General features: G+C 40.3%; 1 protein-coding gene across 6 annotated transcripts in view; it reads left to right on the forward strand.

Annotated features, from left to right (window-relative positions):
- Positions 1 to 17,518, forward strand: part of PTPRO (protein tyrosine phosphatase receptor type O) — a 922,864-nt gene that overhangs the window by 383,901 nt on the left and 521,445 nt on the right. For all 6 annotated transcript variants that reach the window (XM_085652640.1, XM_085652641.1, XM_085652636.1 and 3 more), the window contains exon 2: positions 8,742 to 9,015. In XM_085652640.1, the coding sequence (XP_085508766.1) occupies positions 8,742 to 9,015 (274 nt within the window). The remainder of the gene's footprint in view (positions 1 to 8,741; positions 9,016 to 17,518) is intronic.

Raw genomic sequence — 17,518 nt, forward strand, 5'->3', positions numbered from 1 at the left:
GTTCTCAAGTTGTTACAATAATCCAGACAGAAACCAAAGTTAGATTTGGGAGTTTATTTCTTCATAAACTCTCCGTGACGCATTTCGAATCCGTAGATTCTTGATCACACAACGGGTGCTGCAGAATACGATGTGTGAACTACTTGGACCTTAACAAAAGTGCATTTTTTATATATATGTAAAGTACAATTTTTTATGTATATGTTGGTGATTTTTACTCCCAACAATGTCTATATGTCTATACTTTTATCTGTTTAGAAAAGACAGTCATTACATTAATAACTTGATTCCAATTTTTGAAGAAAGATAAAAAATATATATATACAACAATAATGATTAAATATATATATATATATATATATATATATATATATATATATATATATATATATATATATATATACATACACTGCAAAGGGCTTACCAATCGTGTTCTCAAGTTGTTACAATAATCCAGACAGAAACCAAAGTTAGATTTGGGAGTTTATTTCTTCATAAACTCTCCGTGACGCATTTCGAATCCGTAGATTCTTGATCACACAACGGGTGCTGCAGAATACGATGTGTGAACTACTTGGACTTAGTGGTGTTCCCCATGGAAGGTAGACTGTGCACTCGTTTGCATAGAAAACCGACCGCGGGGAATTCTGTATTGCATGCCCGGAGTTGCCATTTTGAGAAGACCATAAGTAGTATACCCTATGGTGAACTCCTTAGGATTAAGCGGAATTGCTCCCCAGATAGTGACTATCAAGTAGCAGCGAGAGAAAGCATGAATAGGTTCAAGCAAAGAGGTTATCATCAGGACATCCTTAATGAGGCTGTCAGAAAAGCAGAAATGAAGTCTAGACTTGATTTGATTGAAAGTGAGGATCACATCACCAGACCAGCAAGTAAGATTGACAACAAATTCAGGATAATTATAGATTATTCTGAGGATGCTCAGGTTATCAGAAACATACTAAGAAGGAATTGGTATATCCTAAAAACGGATTCAATTTTAGGAAAAGACATACCTAAGGCACCACTATTGACATTTAGAAGAGCTAGAACGCTACGTGATGACCTAGTACAAAGCCATTGTAACAAAGAGAGGATAACACCACCCTTTGGGAGAATAACTGGTTTTTATCCGTGCTTAAAATGCAGGGCTTGTAGAAACAGCAAGAAAACAACACATTACAAAGTCCCAGGTCTCAAGTCTCCCAGAAAGATCAATAAACTGATGAATTGCAATACCAGTTTCACAGTTTACTGCCTGGTTTGCCCCTGTGGTTTATATTACATAGGGAGCACCATTCACCCAACCAAGGTACGCATTTTGGAACATATGAGGGCTATTCACAATAAGGATGTGTCATATCCAGTGACAAGACACTTTGAATCCCTTCACCAGAGCAATAGGGAGTTATTAAGTTTTTTCTGCCTGGATCATGTGCCACTAAATGTTAGAGGGGGTGACAGACAGTTACAACTAAGGAAACTTGAATCCAGGTATATCATTGATGTACAGACCAAAATGCCACTTGGTCTGAATAGTGGGGAGGAGTTGGCTGTCCACCTGTAGTTTGAAGTATCTGTATATTGATCCTGATTATGCTGTATTATTATTATTTTTATTGAAATTGTTTTTCAACATATGACAGAACAAAACCCATCCAGGGTGTGATGTTTTTGAAAGGCCCATCCAGGGCAGAATTGTATCGCAAATAGAGAAGTTTGTTTGCATGTTTAGTAATGGCCGCCAATGTGGACTGAAGCAAGTCCTATGTTGTTGTCTATGTTTGTAAATGGAGTATTTATGTCCACTGAGAAGTTGTTGCCTCTAGCAATTGACGAAGGCGATAGCTGAAACGCGTTTTGCTGTAAGCTGGTCCAATAAAGTAAAATTGGACAACTGTTCCCGAGAGTGCTGGTGCCTTTGTACCCGGAGCTTTGACTGAGTGCGGTGTCCGTCGCCGCAGAGAAAGCACCCGACCGCGAGTGAAGGGGCGTGACGGAAAAGTGAGCCGGATATATATATATATATATATATATATATATATATATATAGATATATATAGATATATATATATATATATATATACACTGCAACGGGGTTACCAATCGTGTTCTCAGGTTGTTACAATAATCCAGACAGAAACCAAAGTTAGATTTGGGAGTTTATTTCTTCATAAACTCTCCGTGACGCATTTCGAATCCGTAGATTCTTGATCACACAACGGGTGCTGCAGAATACGATAGCTTACACTCTTAGTAGAAGTCAAAACATAGAAAGTGGTCTATTGGCTGAATACATACAGTGATAATGAATTGCCATGTCCGCCACCTTAGGATGGTTAAAACTTCACTTTAGTTGCACTTGTTGTTACAAAATGCGATATTCGGTCATTTGATCAACAATTAGTTTTACGCAAGAGCGTGATCTCCACTGCGGGGTCAGTGGTGTGATGGTGTATGGAGTCTAGTGCTACCGTGTTTGACTGTATCTGTTATGGGGAAAATACCTGCCTTGATTGCGTACTGCCACCACTGCTGGTGGTACATGCTGGTACATGTAGTCAGTTTTAGCTGCGCCCTCAGATCTCAAGCGATACTATGCGATGTATTGCGTGGCTGCGCTGACACCTCGCGCCGTGCTCTACTACTGTAAATTCTGCAAACCGAAATGAAAGTGTGACTAATGCTTGGATGAGTTCGGTTTGTGTGTGTGGCAGAAAAATCATATCCCTTGTTAGTGGGTGGATCCCCAGTTGATCGGTCAGATTCAATGCAATGATCCCTTGTTAGTGGGAGAATCTGTTGACTGTCTATGTTGGCTTGCCATTGTGTAGAAATACCTCTGTAACCCTCTAGTTGGAGTGTTAAAAGTGCCCCATCTACCTCCTGGTACGTGCACATATAATACAATTAAAAAAATAATGAACAAAGAACAGTGCAAAAAACAGGTCTTATCTGTGGACGTGGTTGCAGCAGACTGCCATCACGAAGAAAAGGTTAGGGATCCCATTGTCACAGGCACGATACATGGTCTCTTCCGTTCCTCCTGTAAAGGTGTGAGAAAGAGAGAGAGAGAGCAGAGAAAAGAGTTAACTTCCGCTGGTTCGAAACTCTTGTGGAAAAGTGCACAAAACTACATTACTAACTATTAAAATGTTAACTCATGTGTGATTGTTGTTAGTACTACACTTCTTGCAGGTGTATAGCCATTTCCTCTTCCATGTTGTGTCCGTTAGGATAGCGTGTGGACATCCCTATAATGTGTCTGGATTCACGTTGTCTAAGTTTGAGTGTGCGATTGCTACCTCTTTCATTGTTCAATACCTGTTCAATGGCATAATATGACAGTTTTGCACTGTCAGAGAAGTGATGCATTTTGAAATGTCATGCAATGGGGTATTGCTTGTCCCGATTGTTGATGGCCCTCATATGCTCAAGGATTCTTTTTCTTGCCATGAGGGTGGTGCTTCCCACATACCTTAAGCCAAAGTGACACTCCAAAACATATACCACGAAAGTGGTACTGCATGTCAGGGATTGTTTGATGCTGATCATTTTGTCGGTGCTGGTATTCCAGAACTCTTTTCTAAAGCGGCTGTTGTTGCAAGCTTTACAATGGCCGCATGGAAAAAAGCCCTGTAGGTCTAAGCCTCTGGTGGTGGATGTGTCTTTCAGGTCGCTGTGTACTAAGAGATCCCTGAGATTGCGGCTCCTTCTGTATGTAATCAAGGGACGTGCGGGTATTGTACTACCAATCACCTTTGAGAATATCCCATTTTTCATGACTTGCGTATGTGATCGGTGTCCCCGCTATGTGTGAGGATAATGCGTGTGTCAGTATCCCCAATATTCTCTTCACTGGTTCTGGTGGTGTCGTTCAGTAGAGTGTCTCTCTCCACTTTTTCTGTTCTTTCGATCGCCTTTTTAAGGATTTTAAGGACCCATGCTGGATAGCCCCTCTCCTGGAACCTTTTTATCATCTTGGTTTGTTCTCTCAGGTACCCTTCCCTAGAGCTACAGTTCCTTTGGGCCTTAGCAATTCCCCATATGCGATGCTCCATTTAAGGTTATCTGGATGACTACTCAAAGCATGCAATAAGGTGTTACCGGCTGTGCATTTCCTGAATAGTGTGGTCTCGATAGTGTTGGTTTCCACCTGTGCTTTTGTGTCTAGGTACTCTACCTCCTTCCCACTGATGGTACTTGTGAGCCTGAGATTTCTGGTGTTCCGATTGAGTTTATCTACAAACATCTGGGCTTCCTGTTTGCTGCCTTGCCATATCACAAACAGGTTGTCAATGTATCTTAGCCAGAGGACCACTCTGTAGAAATCTGAATTAAGTTCACTTTCTCTCCTGATATCTTCCTCCCAGGCCCCCATGAAGAGATTTGCGCAACTAGGCGTGAAACAAGTCCCCATTGCAGTACCGTGGGTCTGTTTGAAGATCTGATTCTTAAACATGAAAAAGTTGTTCGATAGACAGAAACTAATCATGTCTAGAATCATCTGTGTATATCCCCAGTACTTGATGTGTCTGAGTTTGAGGAATCTAGCACATGATTCCACATCTTGCTTGTGGTCAATCATTGTGTACAGTGAGTTGACGTCCAAGGTTAAAAGTAAGTAGTCTTCCTGCCATTTTACATTACTGATCTTTTGTGAAAGTCCTTAGTGTCCTTGACGTATGAGGGCAGTGTACTGACGAACTCCCTAAGGAAATGGTCTACATAGCGAGAAACATTCTCTGTCACGCTGTCCCATGATGATACAATGGGCCTCCCTGGGGGGTTCTCTCTGTCCTTATGAATTTTGGGCAGAAGGTACAGTACTGGAAGGACAGGGTAGTCCTTTTTGAGAAAACAGAATTCGTCCCATTCAATAAGTCCCTTGTCCCTCCAGTCTGCCAGTTTCTCCCATATGAGTGTGATGCTGGATTTGTACTCAGTTCTGGTAGTACTGGTGTAGGTTTCTTTGTCATGTAACTGACGCATGGCTTCCTTAATATACATGTCTCTGGAGAGAATCACAATATTCCCTCCTTTGTCTGCGGGCCTTATGATAATGCTACTATCCTCCGTTATTTCTTGCATCGCCTTTCTTTGTCCTAGTGTGAGATCATGTTTAAATTTCTTCATTCGTTTGGACCAATTCTTTTGTCTGTAGTTGAGAAATTCTCTTCCAACTTGTTCTTGGAAGGTGTCAATGTTATCATGGTTCATGGTCGGTAAAAAAAGTAGATTTGGGTTTGAAATTGCTGCCCGCTGCTTTATCATGTCTAATTTCTAGTTCATCAAGAATGTGTTTGGCCTCTGAGCTCATGCTCATCCCCTCTCGCTCTTCCTGTAGTTTGTGTAGTGCTACCAGAGTGTCAACGTCACCTATTGTCAATGCCTCCTCGTGTGCAGTGCATTCTGTTGGATAATGATCTTTGCTTTTAGTGGGTTTCAACTTGTGCCACTTTTTCAATTTCAATTTTCTACAAAATTTGAAAATGTCTATTCTACTGTCAACATAATTCATGGGTACTGCGGGGCAAAACAATAGACCTAAGCATAGTGTTCTTTTGTCTTAGGTGCTTATGGGTCTGTGTGAGAGATTTATGATGGTTTGCGTTACCATGCCATCAGCCATCATTGTTGTTTCCTGGAGTGTGTCTGCTTGAATCCCACCTGCTCCATTTCACTCCCTTTTCTCTCTCCTCTGCCGGCACCTCTTGCGCCTCTTGTTCTGGTGCCCCTTGTTCTTCTTCTTCCTCTTCCTCCTTCCACTGCCGGGGTGTTCTCGTTGTATTTCACCATGGTTGTTCAGCGTGTCATCTGCCGGCTATATATATATATATATTCACTGAAAAAACCATAGGTTTCACACATGTTATAGTTAGTGGAAATTTTACTGATAAAAAAACAATGAAATTGCCCCGTTATAGTTAGCGCAGGCAACTATAACTCACGCGACCACAATCCTCTGCTGATGCTAATACTGTATTTAGACACTTATTTGCCCATGTCTTCTTCCATACATTTTAAGCTATACATATATTACAAATATTTTTTTTTCATAAAGACACATATGTCATCAGCAGAGGATTGCGGTCGCGTGAGTTATAGTTGCCTGCGCTAACTATAACGGGGCAATTTCATTGGTTTTTTATCAGTAAAATTTCCACTAACTATAACATGTGTGAAACCTATGGTTTTTTCAGTGAATTTGCAAGGTTTTTTAAATGCTAATTCCTAACTATAACGTGTGTGAAACCTATGGTTTTTTCAGTGAATTAGTACGGTTTTTTAAATGCTAAGTTTTTTTCCCTTATAATAAGCCCTGTACATTTGGTGGCCTACGGCCACCAAAAGCACAGGGGGTGGGGTAAGTGTGGATAGTGTTTTTTTCCATTGTAATAAGCCCAGCACATTTGGTGGCCTTCGGCCACCAAAAGCACAGGGGGTGGGGTAAGTGTGGATAGTGTTTTTTTTATTTTTATTTTTTTACCGTACGCTTACCGTAAGCGTACGGTAAGCGTACCCCGCGAAATTGCCGAAAAAAAAATAAAACCGTTTTTGCACTTGGGGGATGTTTGGGGACTCCCTCCACATGACTATGTGGGAGGGAGTTGTCAAAACAGCCCCTTTACATGTTTTTGGGCTTCCGATTTTAAAAATCTCTCTCAGTGCGAGAGACAAAATGGCGGCCGCCGCTTCCTGGTTTCGGCCGATTCGAATGTTTACTAAGATCTAAGAGCCAATCAGAATCGCGCTCGCGCACGCCACCGTACGCTTACCGTAAGCGTACGGTAAGCGTACCGTAAGCTGGCTCAGATATATATATTGATTTAAAGGCTATTTTCTCAGAATCTACTGAACAGATTTACACCAAACCTACAAAAGGCACTTCCTTGACCTAGGGACTACCTCTCTGCCAAATTTTGAGTAATTCTGTTCAGCCATTCGGGCTGTAGCTCGTTCTAAAGGTCCTATGGAAAAATGCATGGGAAAAACGCGTTTTGGGACCCCCCTTTTATCTCAGCCCCTGCTTGACGAATCCCCCCGAGACTTTCAGGGTAGGAGCGGAGCGTAGCGCCCCACCTATTTTGAGAAATTCGCGAGGATTCGTCGACCGGCGCCAAAGTTATTCAAAATAGAATGTTGAGGTTTTCCTATGGAAACGTGGTCCTAACTATAACTACCTACTGGCTATCGCCAGTAGGTAATAGGTCGAGGTCGAGGTCGAGAAAGGCAGCAAGTCTGTTGTTTATGTGTCTAATGGAATCAGGACAATAAATGGGAGAATCCCCACGAAGACGAGTGCCTGCTTCTTAATCATGATAGATTGGGAAACATATTTCTTATATATATATATATATATAGATGCACTTTTCTACTTTACTAATGTCCAATACACTTAGCAATAGGCACCGTCTCCAACTATTAAGCGTGAATAAAAGTAGGCAGGATATATTTAAAAATGTACTGAGGTTCCTAGAAATCTCAAAATATATTAGGGAAATCATTTTAAATAAGGAGCTATTAATGTATGTGTGGAAAAAATAAAAATCTCAAAATGGTGTGAGTCAGTGATAAAGATAAGCATGGAAATTGTATTTACTTTTTTGTATTGGTGTCATATGTAATAACAACACTTAATAATAATGTTGTCATTGAGATACATGTTATATCTCTCATTAGCTTCTAAAACTATTCTATGCCACGTCTGTCTTTGGTCTAATTATTTTACACCTTTTTCTTTTCATTCTACCCATTTTAAACGCAATGTAATAAAATAAGAACTTGATGCACCATATTGCTTTATTCTGATTGGATACTGAATCAATCAGTTTTTGTTGATTGTAACAAAATGTCTACTACAAAAAAATAATCAAAGTTAATGATTGCCAAATCAGTGCTGCTTGTGCATCCTTGACTGTAATAGGCATTCCATCGGAAGCTACTTTGTGTGGACTGAAGTTGAATCTTTCTTTCTACACTTGAGAGTATTTCCAGTAGACTTTACGTATATCGTGGGTAGATCTCCCTATGGACTCTGCTAAACAGCGAAGATCAGCATAATCGTAAATGTTAGAAACATTAAACAGTAACATAAGGCAGTGGAAAGGAGCACTCACAAATTCTCAATGATCCAGGACTCAGTCGAGTCTTCCAATTTAACAATTGGACACATTAGCTGAACATGCGCCAAACAACTTTGTTAGCCATTATAACCTATCAACCAGGCATCATTCTAATGAATGGAGAATACCACATTTGCATGAACATGTTATTCTTGTTATATGAACATTTCCTTTCAAAACAGAAATATCTAACTGTTGAACTTTTAACTGTTGAATAGCATGACTATGTACCCACATTTTACTTTAAAATTAATATTTTCAGACTGTCATTTATATTGTAGCTGCTTCGAGATGCTGGAATTTGAACCTTTCATTGATGGTTTTCTTGATATAGGTCTTCTCTCACCTAAATTCAATTAATCCTAGTTGACAAAGAAAACTTGATTTGACACTTGAAAAGTTACTTAACATTTTTCAAAAGGCTGTAGCATATGTTCTAATGATAATTCCCTGAAAATGTTGTACTTCTAAACTGGAATACAATTCCATCAAATAAAGCTTTTGTCTAAGTAGATCACTTGTCCTTGTCAAATCCTCGTCAAACTCTAAATATTTGGTATTATGTTCATTTTTTGTTGTGTCTATTATTTAGTAATTTCTACTATTCTCTTGCAGAATGCAACTCCATTTCATGTTGCCGTCAGAGAGGATAACTCCATTTTAATCTCCCTGGAGCCATCTGATGTGGTCATCGCCTCCTCTGTGTACATTGTTAAGATAACTGGAGAATCCCAGAACTACTTCTTCCAATTTGAGGACTTTAATAGCACATTACCCGCGCCCATTGTCTTCAATGCCAGCTACCATGGACTTTATTACATAATCACTCTGATGGTAGGGAGCCCCAACATGATCCCACGGCCAGTCAAGTCCATCACAGTGCTGACGAGTGAGTATATTGCTTTTCCACATTTAGCTTTCTTAAATGACTTGTTCACATTAGAGCCGAATTTGTATGACAGTTAAATGAATATGGAAATGAAAATCGAACGGTCTGTAGGTGACCTGAAAAATAGGCTGAATTCTCTTTGGCTTTGATAAGAGAAAAGGTTTGCTTCTCAGCATGGCTACTCACCATGAACGAAATGGTGGGTGATGTGTCTGTACAGTTTTAATAGACATATGCTGTTTTGAATGTAATACTGGAAGGTCCTACATGCAAGGTTTTTTTTTCAGAATGGCTTTGGCACTTAAGCCTACAAAAATACTCCAAGTATTTTTCCATGACAGTGCTTCAAGAGTATCTCAACTATTACCATATACACAATTTCAGAAAAGAGGAGACTTGGAATAAGAGAGAAGAAAGAGGCTAAACTGAGACAAAACAGTTTCTGATGGAGCGTATTCCTCATCATAGTATTCTGCTGATGAAAGTTGTGGTCCTTTTTGAAGTGCAGTAAAGCGTATGTCTAGAGAATTATTTTAGTCTTGCAAGAAGCCGTTTGTTAGGTATTAATGTGTCATCAACAGGGATTCCAGGACTTTAATGATCTGAATCATTTCTTAGAAGCTTGCAGCAGGAATGAGAGTCAGAATGGCAAGAATGAATTATAGATCAAGCTTGACAGCACAGCTATCATCCTGCCTTTTGTAATCAACCAAAAAAAGAGTTTTCAGGAGTATTACAGAGAGGGACTTTGGCTATATCAACATGTTGGTAGCCAGGAGTACAAGTTGTTTTTATTGGCCAGAAGTTCTGGCCCTCCACCAAAAGGGGGCTTGTTGAACATCTATTGACGCCTCACGGTTTTTATTCTCACCTAAAATGCCCACTGTATTAATGTAATGAGGTGGCATCATGGTATGGAAACCCCTGGGAACGTGACAATACCTGATCCTGTCCCTTGCTATCTCTTCTTAGCCTGGCCAGTGTTTGGGCACTCTCATGCAAATGATGGCTTATTCAGAAAACAGTGCTGCCCTCGGCCCATCAGCTTTACATCTCTCAGTGGTTAACCCGACTCAGTGAACAGGTTGGCCCTGGACTCAGGAGCACTTACTGACTGAAGCCCCAACCAAAAGGGATGCCATTTGGGAGAACTAGTGAAAAAAAGCCAAGTGCCTCTGTTGGTTATAATCGATTGTAAGCAAATGTGAAAATGGGCCAGATTGCCTAATATTTTTAATTCAATACAGCGGATTTAAAAATAAATCACCCTTCTATGGTTGATGGATGCATTGTCTTTGGTGCTTTTCAGAACCCTTCACACCCAGCCTCTTCACCTGTCACTACTTGCAGCACGTCACAGGTTCTAAACACATCATTCTAAAGAACCAGGGTCTGCTGAAGATGTTGGAGACACTAAATATAACCTGGCCCAATATGGGGATAAATATGAATGTAAAAAAGTACCCCAAAAGATTTGCACTATTGGAAAGTAACTTGTTCACAAGCTGCCACTCCCAATTCAAGATCCTCCCTCCGCAGCTGAGATTTAAGCCATACGTATACTATATTTTTTAACCACGAACTAGTGCACCATACAAAAATGCATTTCTATTTAAGCTTTTCATTTCTTCTCTTCATTATTTTGTTTTACATACAACTGTATACACATTTGTACATGACAATAGAATGAAATATTGTGACTCATGCTCGATTCAGTCCACACTCCACTTCTTTTTTCTGCAAATTATACCTAAGAAAAAACGTTTAGTTCCACTGCTGAGCTCTCTGAATATCAGAAGGTGTAGGTCTGCGCTGCTTTATCTAAAGCTATTATAATCAGTACATATCTGTATGATGGTTTATAATTTTATCTCTGTAGCTGTTAGATTGAGGAAATTGGTAGGGAAGTAGGTTTTAATTATGGTTTTAATGTGGACTTTTTAAGTCCCTGTCTGATTTTTTTATGGAGTTTTGAGTGTTCCTCGCCTGCATGTTGGTTATATTTACACAATTTACTTATTTTTTAGATTGATGTGGAGGGTTTGGATGACTGAAATTCTGCATACAATGTATCCTAGGATGTCTTATTGTTGTATTTACTGGTTTAAAAAATGTTTCCTCTTCTTCTTTTTGAACTGTTATTAAATATTGTATTTATTGATTCTGTACATTTTGATTGGGATATACTGTATAGCAATTGCTTTATGTATTTATGCTTTAATGGTTTTGAACTGAATAAAGCTTTTTGGTGATGATGATCAAGAATGAACATAAACTTAAACAGCTCTCTACGTGCAGCTATATACACACATATTCGTTACAAAGAGGTGAACATAACATAACAAACATTAATTTTATATGACACACATTACTTAAGTCTTGTCTCTCAGTGAGCGATTTCCAGGATGCAGTGATACAAGTGTTTTCTCAAAACCTGATCCACCTGGAGATAGTCCATGCGTGAACAATGGAATTCAATGAGGAACAGTCTCTCAAACAGAATTCTTTAGATGCCTAGTTCATGATCTATCCACATATCATTTTTCATTAATCAACTCCTTAACATAAAGGTCTAAGCATTTCGGCCCCAATCATTATTGGCCTCCTCAGTACCACAGAAAAAAAAGAAAATAATCTGTATCAATCAACAAATCGTCAGCTTTGTCAAGAGCTACTTAGTTTCCTTACACAAAGCTCCACTTGCACCTAACCAAAGTCAGAAACTTGCAACTCTATTATATAGATCAGTTCCAACGTACTTCAAAGCACTCTGGCCTTTCTAGTGGTTGAACCCCCCCTCCCACCAACTACTTGTGTTAGTAGTGGGAGTGTAGTATCCATGACTTCTTACATCTATCATCCATACGCAAGACTACCACATGTCTCGCACCAACATTACTGTAGACAATTATGGGGTATATTTACAGGGCATATCACGGTGTGATAGAAAGGAAGTATACATATAGCACAAATCCCATAGTGCATCCTATGCAATGACATAATTCCTTTGGCATCATATGAGATGTACACCAAGCGCGAGCCACCATGTGTGCTAGCACAATCTATAAATACTTACACGCCGTGGTGGTCAACCCCCAAATCTTTCAGGCTACCAACAAAGAGTTTGCCAGGGAGGTCGCTTGCCTGGTACAAATATAAGATATAAAAGAAAATAAGCTCCTCTCTACACACAACAGGAATGACCCAATTAAAAACCCAAGGACCTACTGAATATCTACTCACTCTTGGTATGGAAGATCTTAGGGGCATATAAACAACAACCGGCGATAATTATCGCTCAGCGCTCTTAGCGTGAGGATAATTATCGCCGGCTAGCGTGAATTTTTATCGCTGAGATAGCGTGCTATTAGCAACGCTTATCTCAATAGCGATAAAAATTCTCACGCTAACGTGAGATTATCGCTGGAAACCCAGCGATAATCTCACGTTACCTTGTTGATAGGGACAGGCAAACTTAGCCATGATATTCTCCTTCCATAGGATATCATGGCTAAGTCAGAAAAATACCAGACGTAAAAAAGCAGCGTTAACCGCGGTTAGCGCTGATTTTTTTGTCTCTAACAGGGTTAGCGACATTCTTGATAATAGGAGAAATGTCGCTTAGCGACATTTCTCCTATTATTTTACTCTGGAACGCCCCCTTTGCATCTCATTAGAGATGCAAGGGGAAGCGTAGAGTAAAAGGGTGCTAACATGCAAATTTGCATGTTAGCACCCTGTTGTTGATAGGGCGCTAGTTTTATCTCTCCTTTTTTGGCTTTTAAAGCCAAAAAAGCAGAGATAAAGCCCTTGTTGATATGCCCCTTAGTTCTGCACAGAATCCCTGAAAACATAACCTATAGCAGAGCTCCCCCTGGTCTTCCTAAATGCCAACAGCCAGGCGGGGAAGTCAAGAGTACTTGCAAGGTATGCAGGGTAATTTAAAGATCACCGAGTGAATGCATGTAACGGTGGCGGGGATCTTAAGGTGTACTAATACTTTTGTCTCTTTGTGAAATTCTCTTGCATGGTTCCATTCATCCAATTAAAATATGCCCAATTTCTGGCATGCTAACTTAACTGATATTGGAACACCCCCTGGTCTTCCTAAATACCAACAGCATCTATTTCCAAATTTAACTCACCGGTGGGGAAACTGAGAGTGCTTGTGAGGCATGCAGGGTAATTTCAAGATCACCATGTGAATGCATGCACCGACTACGGCCATCTTAAGGTGTACTAATCCTTTAGCCTCTATGTAGAAAGCTCCTGCATGGGTTCAATCATACAATCGAAGTATGCCCAATTTGTGGCATATTGTAAAAGGATCCAGATTTTATTAATACTAACTTCTCTTGCAGAGATACCCATCCTATTAGTGGGTCTTAACTATCTATTGTGAAATATACCAGTATGGGGTTCAGAAACCTAGGGCCTCATTACGATGGCGGTCAAATTAGCGTTCGACCGACATCGTTTCGGGCAGGAACTGTCCGACAATGAACTGCCACTAACAGTGTTGTTTCAAAAGCACAATATGGCTTTAGATGTGGCATGGGTACGACAGAGCAATGCCTCAGTCTGTCACAGATTGTCAGTAAGTACACAAAGTCTATGAACAGCTCAATACATCTGCCCTTCATGGACTATTGAGTGCTTTTGATACTGTCAATTGGGACAGATTGTGGGCTATGATGGGAGACATAGGAGTGAAGGAATTATTAGTAGTCCTGTTACGTAGGTGAGATTCTAACACAATGGTTAGGATACAATATGGCAGTAAGGGCGAGAAAACACAGCCAATAGCTTGAACTGAGGGGTCCGTCAAGGGTGCATTTTAGCCACTGCAAGAGGCATTTTTATTGCAGATGAAGTTAGATTTCCATTGGATTGGTAGTGATTTTGTCCCTTTACTCTCATATACAGATGACGCCATCCTCCTGGCAAGGAAAGCTATAAGCCTTAGGAAAACCCTTAATGTTTTTACGGATTTTAGGACAGCCCTTGGTTTAAAAGTAAATTTTAAAAAATCGTTCAGTGTGGTATGTGGTACCAAGTTGACAAAATCTACAACATTTTTGATGGATGGAAAAGAGATCAAAAAAGTTTTACAAAATGTGGGTAATGTATTTAATACACAGCTGTCATGGGACCCTTTATTTACTTTAAGTGCACAGCAGATATCTAGGGCAATGGATGCCCTTTTTTGGTCTGCAGCTAAATTGAGACAGTAACCAGTAAAAGAAATGTTAATCCTCTAAAAAAGCAAAATGCCATTTCCATTGCCACTTATGGGCAGGAATCTGGGGGTATACAGGAGCAACAAGCTTCAATTTGTAGAGAATAACTTCATTAGAAAACTGATGATGGTGCCCAAAAGTGCTTCTATCACATGCTGTCACTCAGAATTAGGCTTAGAGCATTGGCCTCGCACCCTTGCTATTGTCGTGTAGCTCCCACAAATCTATATAGGATCTGCACGTTTAGACAACAGAAACTAAGGGATTGGTGTTCAGACTGATTCCAGACACCACGAAAGGATATGTTAGTCTGTAGTCCATCTAGCTCACAGTGCCACTATAAGCCCCACAACCTTACCAAGGAGCGAATAGGTTCTGACAACTATCAAACATGACAACCCTGATGTCTCAGGGATCATAAAAACAGTTCAGTACTTTTCTCTAAGTCACTTGTGCTCACTGGGTCTCAGGGAGACATACAAAATAAACGGTGGGGATGTTTTCAAAAAGCATTTATTGAACCTGCGTCATTCTAGTATAAAATACGAATGCTGCAACAACCATTACACAGAAACAGATATATATGGTTATAAGCACCAACAGAGTAAATAAAAGGTATAATTCTACCATGGTCCTAAAACAATGAATATATGCGGGCCTATAGACACATGTCAGTAATCGTGAGTACTCCTAGGATGCAAACCCAACTAGATGTACCTAAGTGTACCTAGCATGTAAGTAGGTGTAAAGCCAAGAATCCTCCTAGGAAACAGCCTTGGTCTCGAGTTGGATACCCCCAAGGGGTGTCAGACCACAATGTACTGGAGTGTCTGTGGGCAGGAGCTTCAGCATTTTGTGTCAGCATGGAAGCTTCTCTTCTGGTTTGCCCAGCGAAGATGTGGGACTTATATACCCGAAGGTTACCCTCAGTGGTTCTACCTAGATGTGTCATGGTACTGTGGGTCTGTCGGCCAAGTATGACGATAGTGGTGACTCTTGTACAGAAGTATTATGCAGAAGATGGTGATCCTGCTGTGATACTAAGAATCTTCATGCATTATAAATGAGGCTAGTTTTTTTAGGAAAACCACACCACATTTATATTAATTTGACCAAACAAAGCACCCTGCACTTTGTTCAATTTTGTGCATTCCATAAAACAGTAAGAGCAAGATTTATGCTCCCACTATTGAAAGATCAATGTCCCTGTTCTAATGGAGATGTGTTAGATATTTGTATTCGTTGGACTCTATTGATACCTGCTCTGCTGTTGTGAACTTCATATGGGGCGCTCTTGTAATCAGAAAGTGGTACGGGTAAATGTGGTTATAGAGTGACAGTTATTGAATTTTTATATTAATTGTGAGATGCATTTTACAAGGGATGAACTGTTATTTTAAGCTGGTAATGTCTCTATTTACGGTATGCTGATGCCTTAGCTTAATGCGTTAATACCTTTTGAACATGCTATTTTAATTAGGTTTGAAACTATAATTTTTTTAAGAGTGCATTTTTTAAATTGTTGTGTATTTGATTATGTGCTTCTATGATTTGCTTGATGAATTGCATAAAGCATTATAACTTGACTTGAGTTGGCGGTTCCCCCCTCCTATTGGGATACAACCGCCATGCAGGCCATCATAGAATGCATTTTTCTAGTGCGGCTTTGTGCTGGGGCACAGGAAAAGCGCTGCACTAGAAAAATGCATTCTGTGCACATCCATGCACTGTGTGCTAGGCACCATTTAGTACCTGGCACACAGTGCATGGATGTGTTTGGGGGGCACAACATGTGCCCCCCAGGCCTCTAAGCAGTGGACCATGGTGGACAGGGGCTCTGCTTGGTGCAACCAAAGTCCCTTTCTGCTTGCCTTTCCATGGTGGTGGGACTGCCATCAACAGGTGCCATATCAGATTTGCAAATCAATTGCAGTAAATCTCTTATATTTCACCCCTGGCCCCTAAAAATGTTCTCTTGAATGTTCGCTTCAATGGAGTACTGACTCTTTCTGAACTTGAAATTCAGATTTGTTGCTGGATAGCTCAGTCTCTCTGACTGAGCGAGATCATTTCATGATTTCTAATCATATTGGAACCCTTAACCGTCGCCATACACTCAAAGTCTGAGATCGAGGGCATCTCTACAGCAGCTGGACATTAAAACTTTATGCTATATGCAGATGCCACCCTCTTGACAATAGCATCCCCCAAGTAATCTATTCCCACAGTCATGTCCATGATTGCCATCATTTCTGTTTTCTCAGAATTTAAAATAAACTGGAGCAAAAGTGAGGCTCTCGCAATGTCTAAATACACTACATCAGTGGGTGACCACCCTTTCCTCTTGAAAGCATCAAACATGAAATATTTGGGAATTCTAGTAAGCGGAAACATTCAGTCCATGATACAAAAAACAACCTTGACCCCCAGATAGACCAAATGCAGAGAGACTTTCAATTATGTGATACACTCTAACTTTCCCTCATGTAGGATAAAAATCATTAAAATGGTTGTCACTCCAAGATACAATTATATCCTGAGAATGCTTCCACTGACTATTCCTCTTTAAATACTGAGATCCCTTGATTACAAAATCAAAACTTTCAAATGGCTATGGCAACCTCCAAGACTAGCTCCATTTCGACAGTACCCTGCTACTACATTGGAAGGCCTATGTCTGCCTAACATCGTGGTTTATAGCACTGCCTGGAATTTCTCACAACTTATATGCTGGTTCGGCACTGAGTTGGAATCCCTGGACTAGGCCATTTTTTAACAGAATCTCTAGTCCGGTGCTACGGGTCCCCAAATACTATACACCATCCGAACAACAGCTGATGAGAAGCCCAGAGCTTTGATTGTGGCGTCTATAAAATCCTAGTTGCAGGGACACAGATACTTGGGTCAACTTGGAAATGGAATCTGCAAACCCCTTCCGGCACAATTTCGAACTGAAGATTGAGGAATATCTAATCAACTGGGCCAAGTGACAAAAACAGTGCATACACATTCTGGAAAACTTGATGTAGACGATGCCTTTAAAGCTACTCTTGAGCCGCCAAATGGATTATCAACTTGGGCATAACCAACTGTGTTTGTACATCTGACTTCACTTTGGTCTGACCAAAGCTCTGCGTCATGATAGATTTCTAAGTTGCAAACTTCTACTGGACACTCAGACCATCATAAATGAGGTAGCTACACACAGCTGGTCTCTGGCCTTTTTGAAACACTCGTAGATAGTTTATACTCAAAACCTACTG

The sequence above is a fragment of the Triturus cristatus genome, chromosome 4_1 (genome assembly GCF_964204655.1).
Source record: "Triturus cristatus chromosome 4_1, aTriCri1.1, whole genome shotgun sequence".
Classification (NCBI taxonomy): Eukaryota; Metazoa; Chordata; class Amphibia; order Caudata; family Salamandridae; genus Triturus; species Triturus cristatus.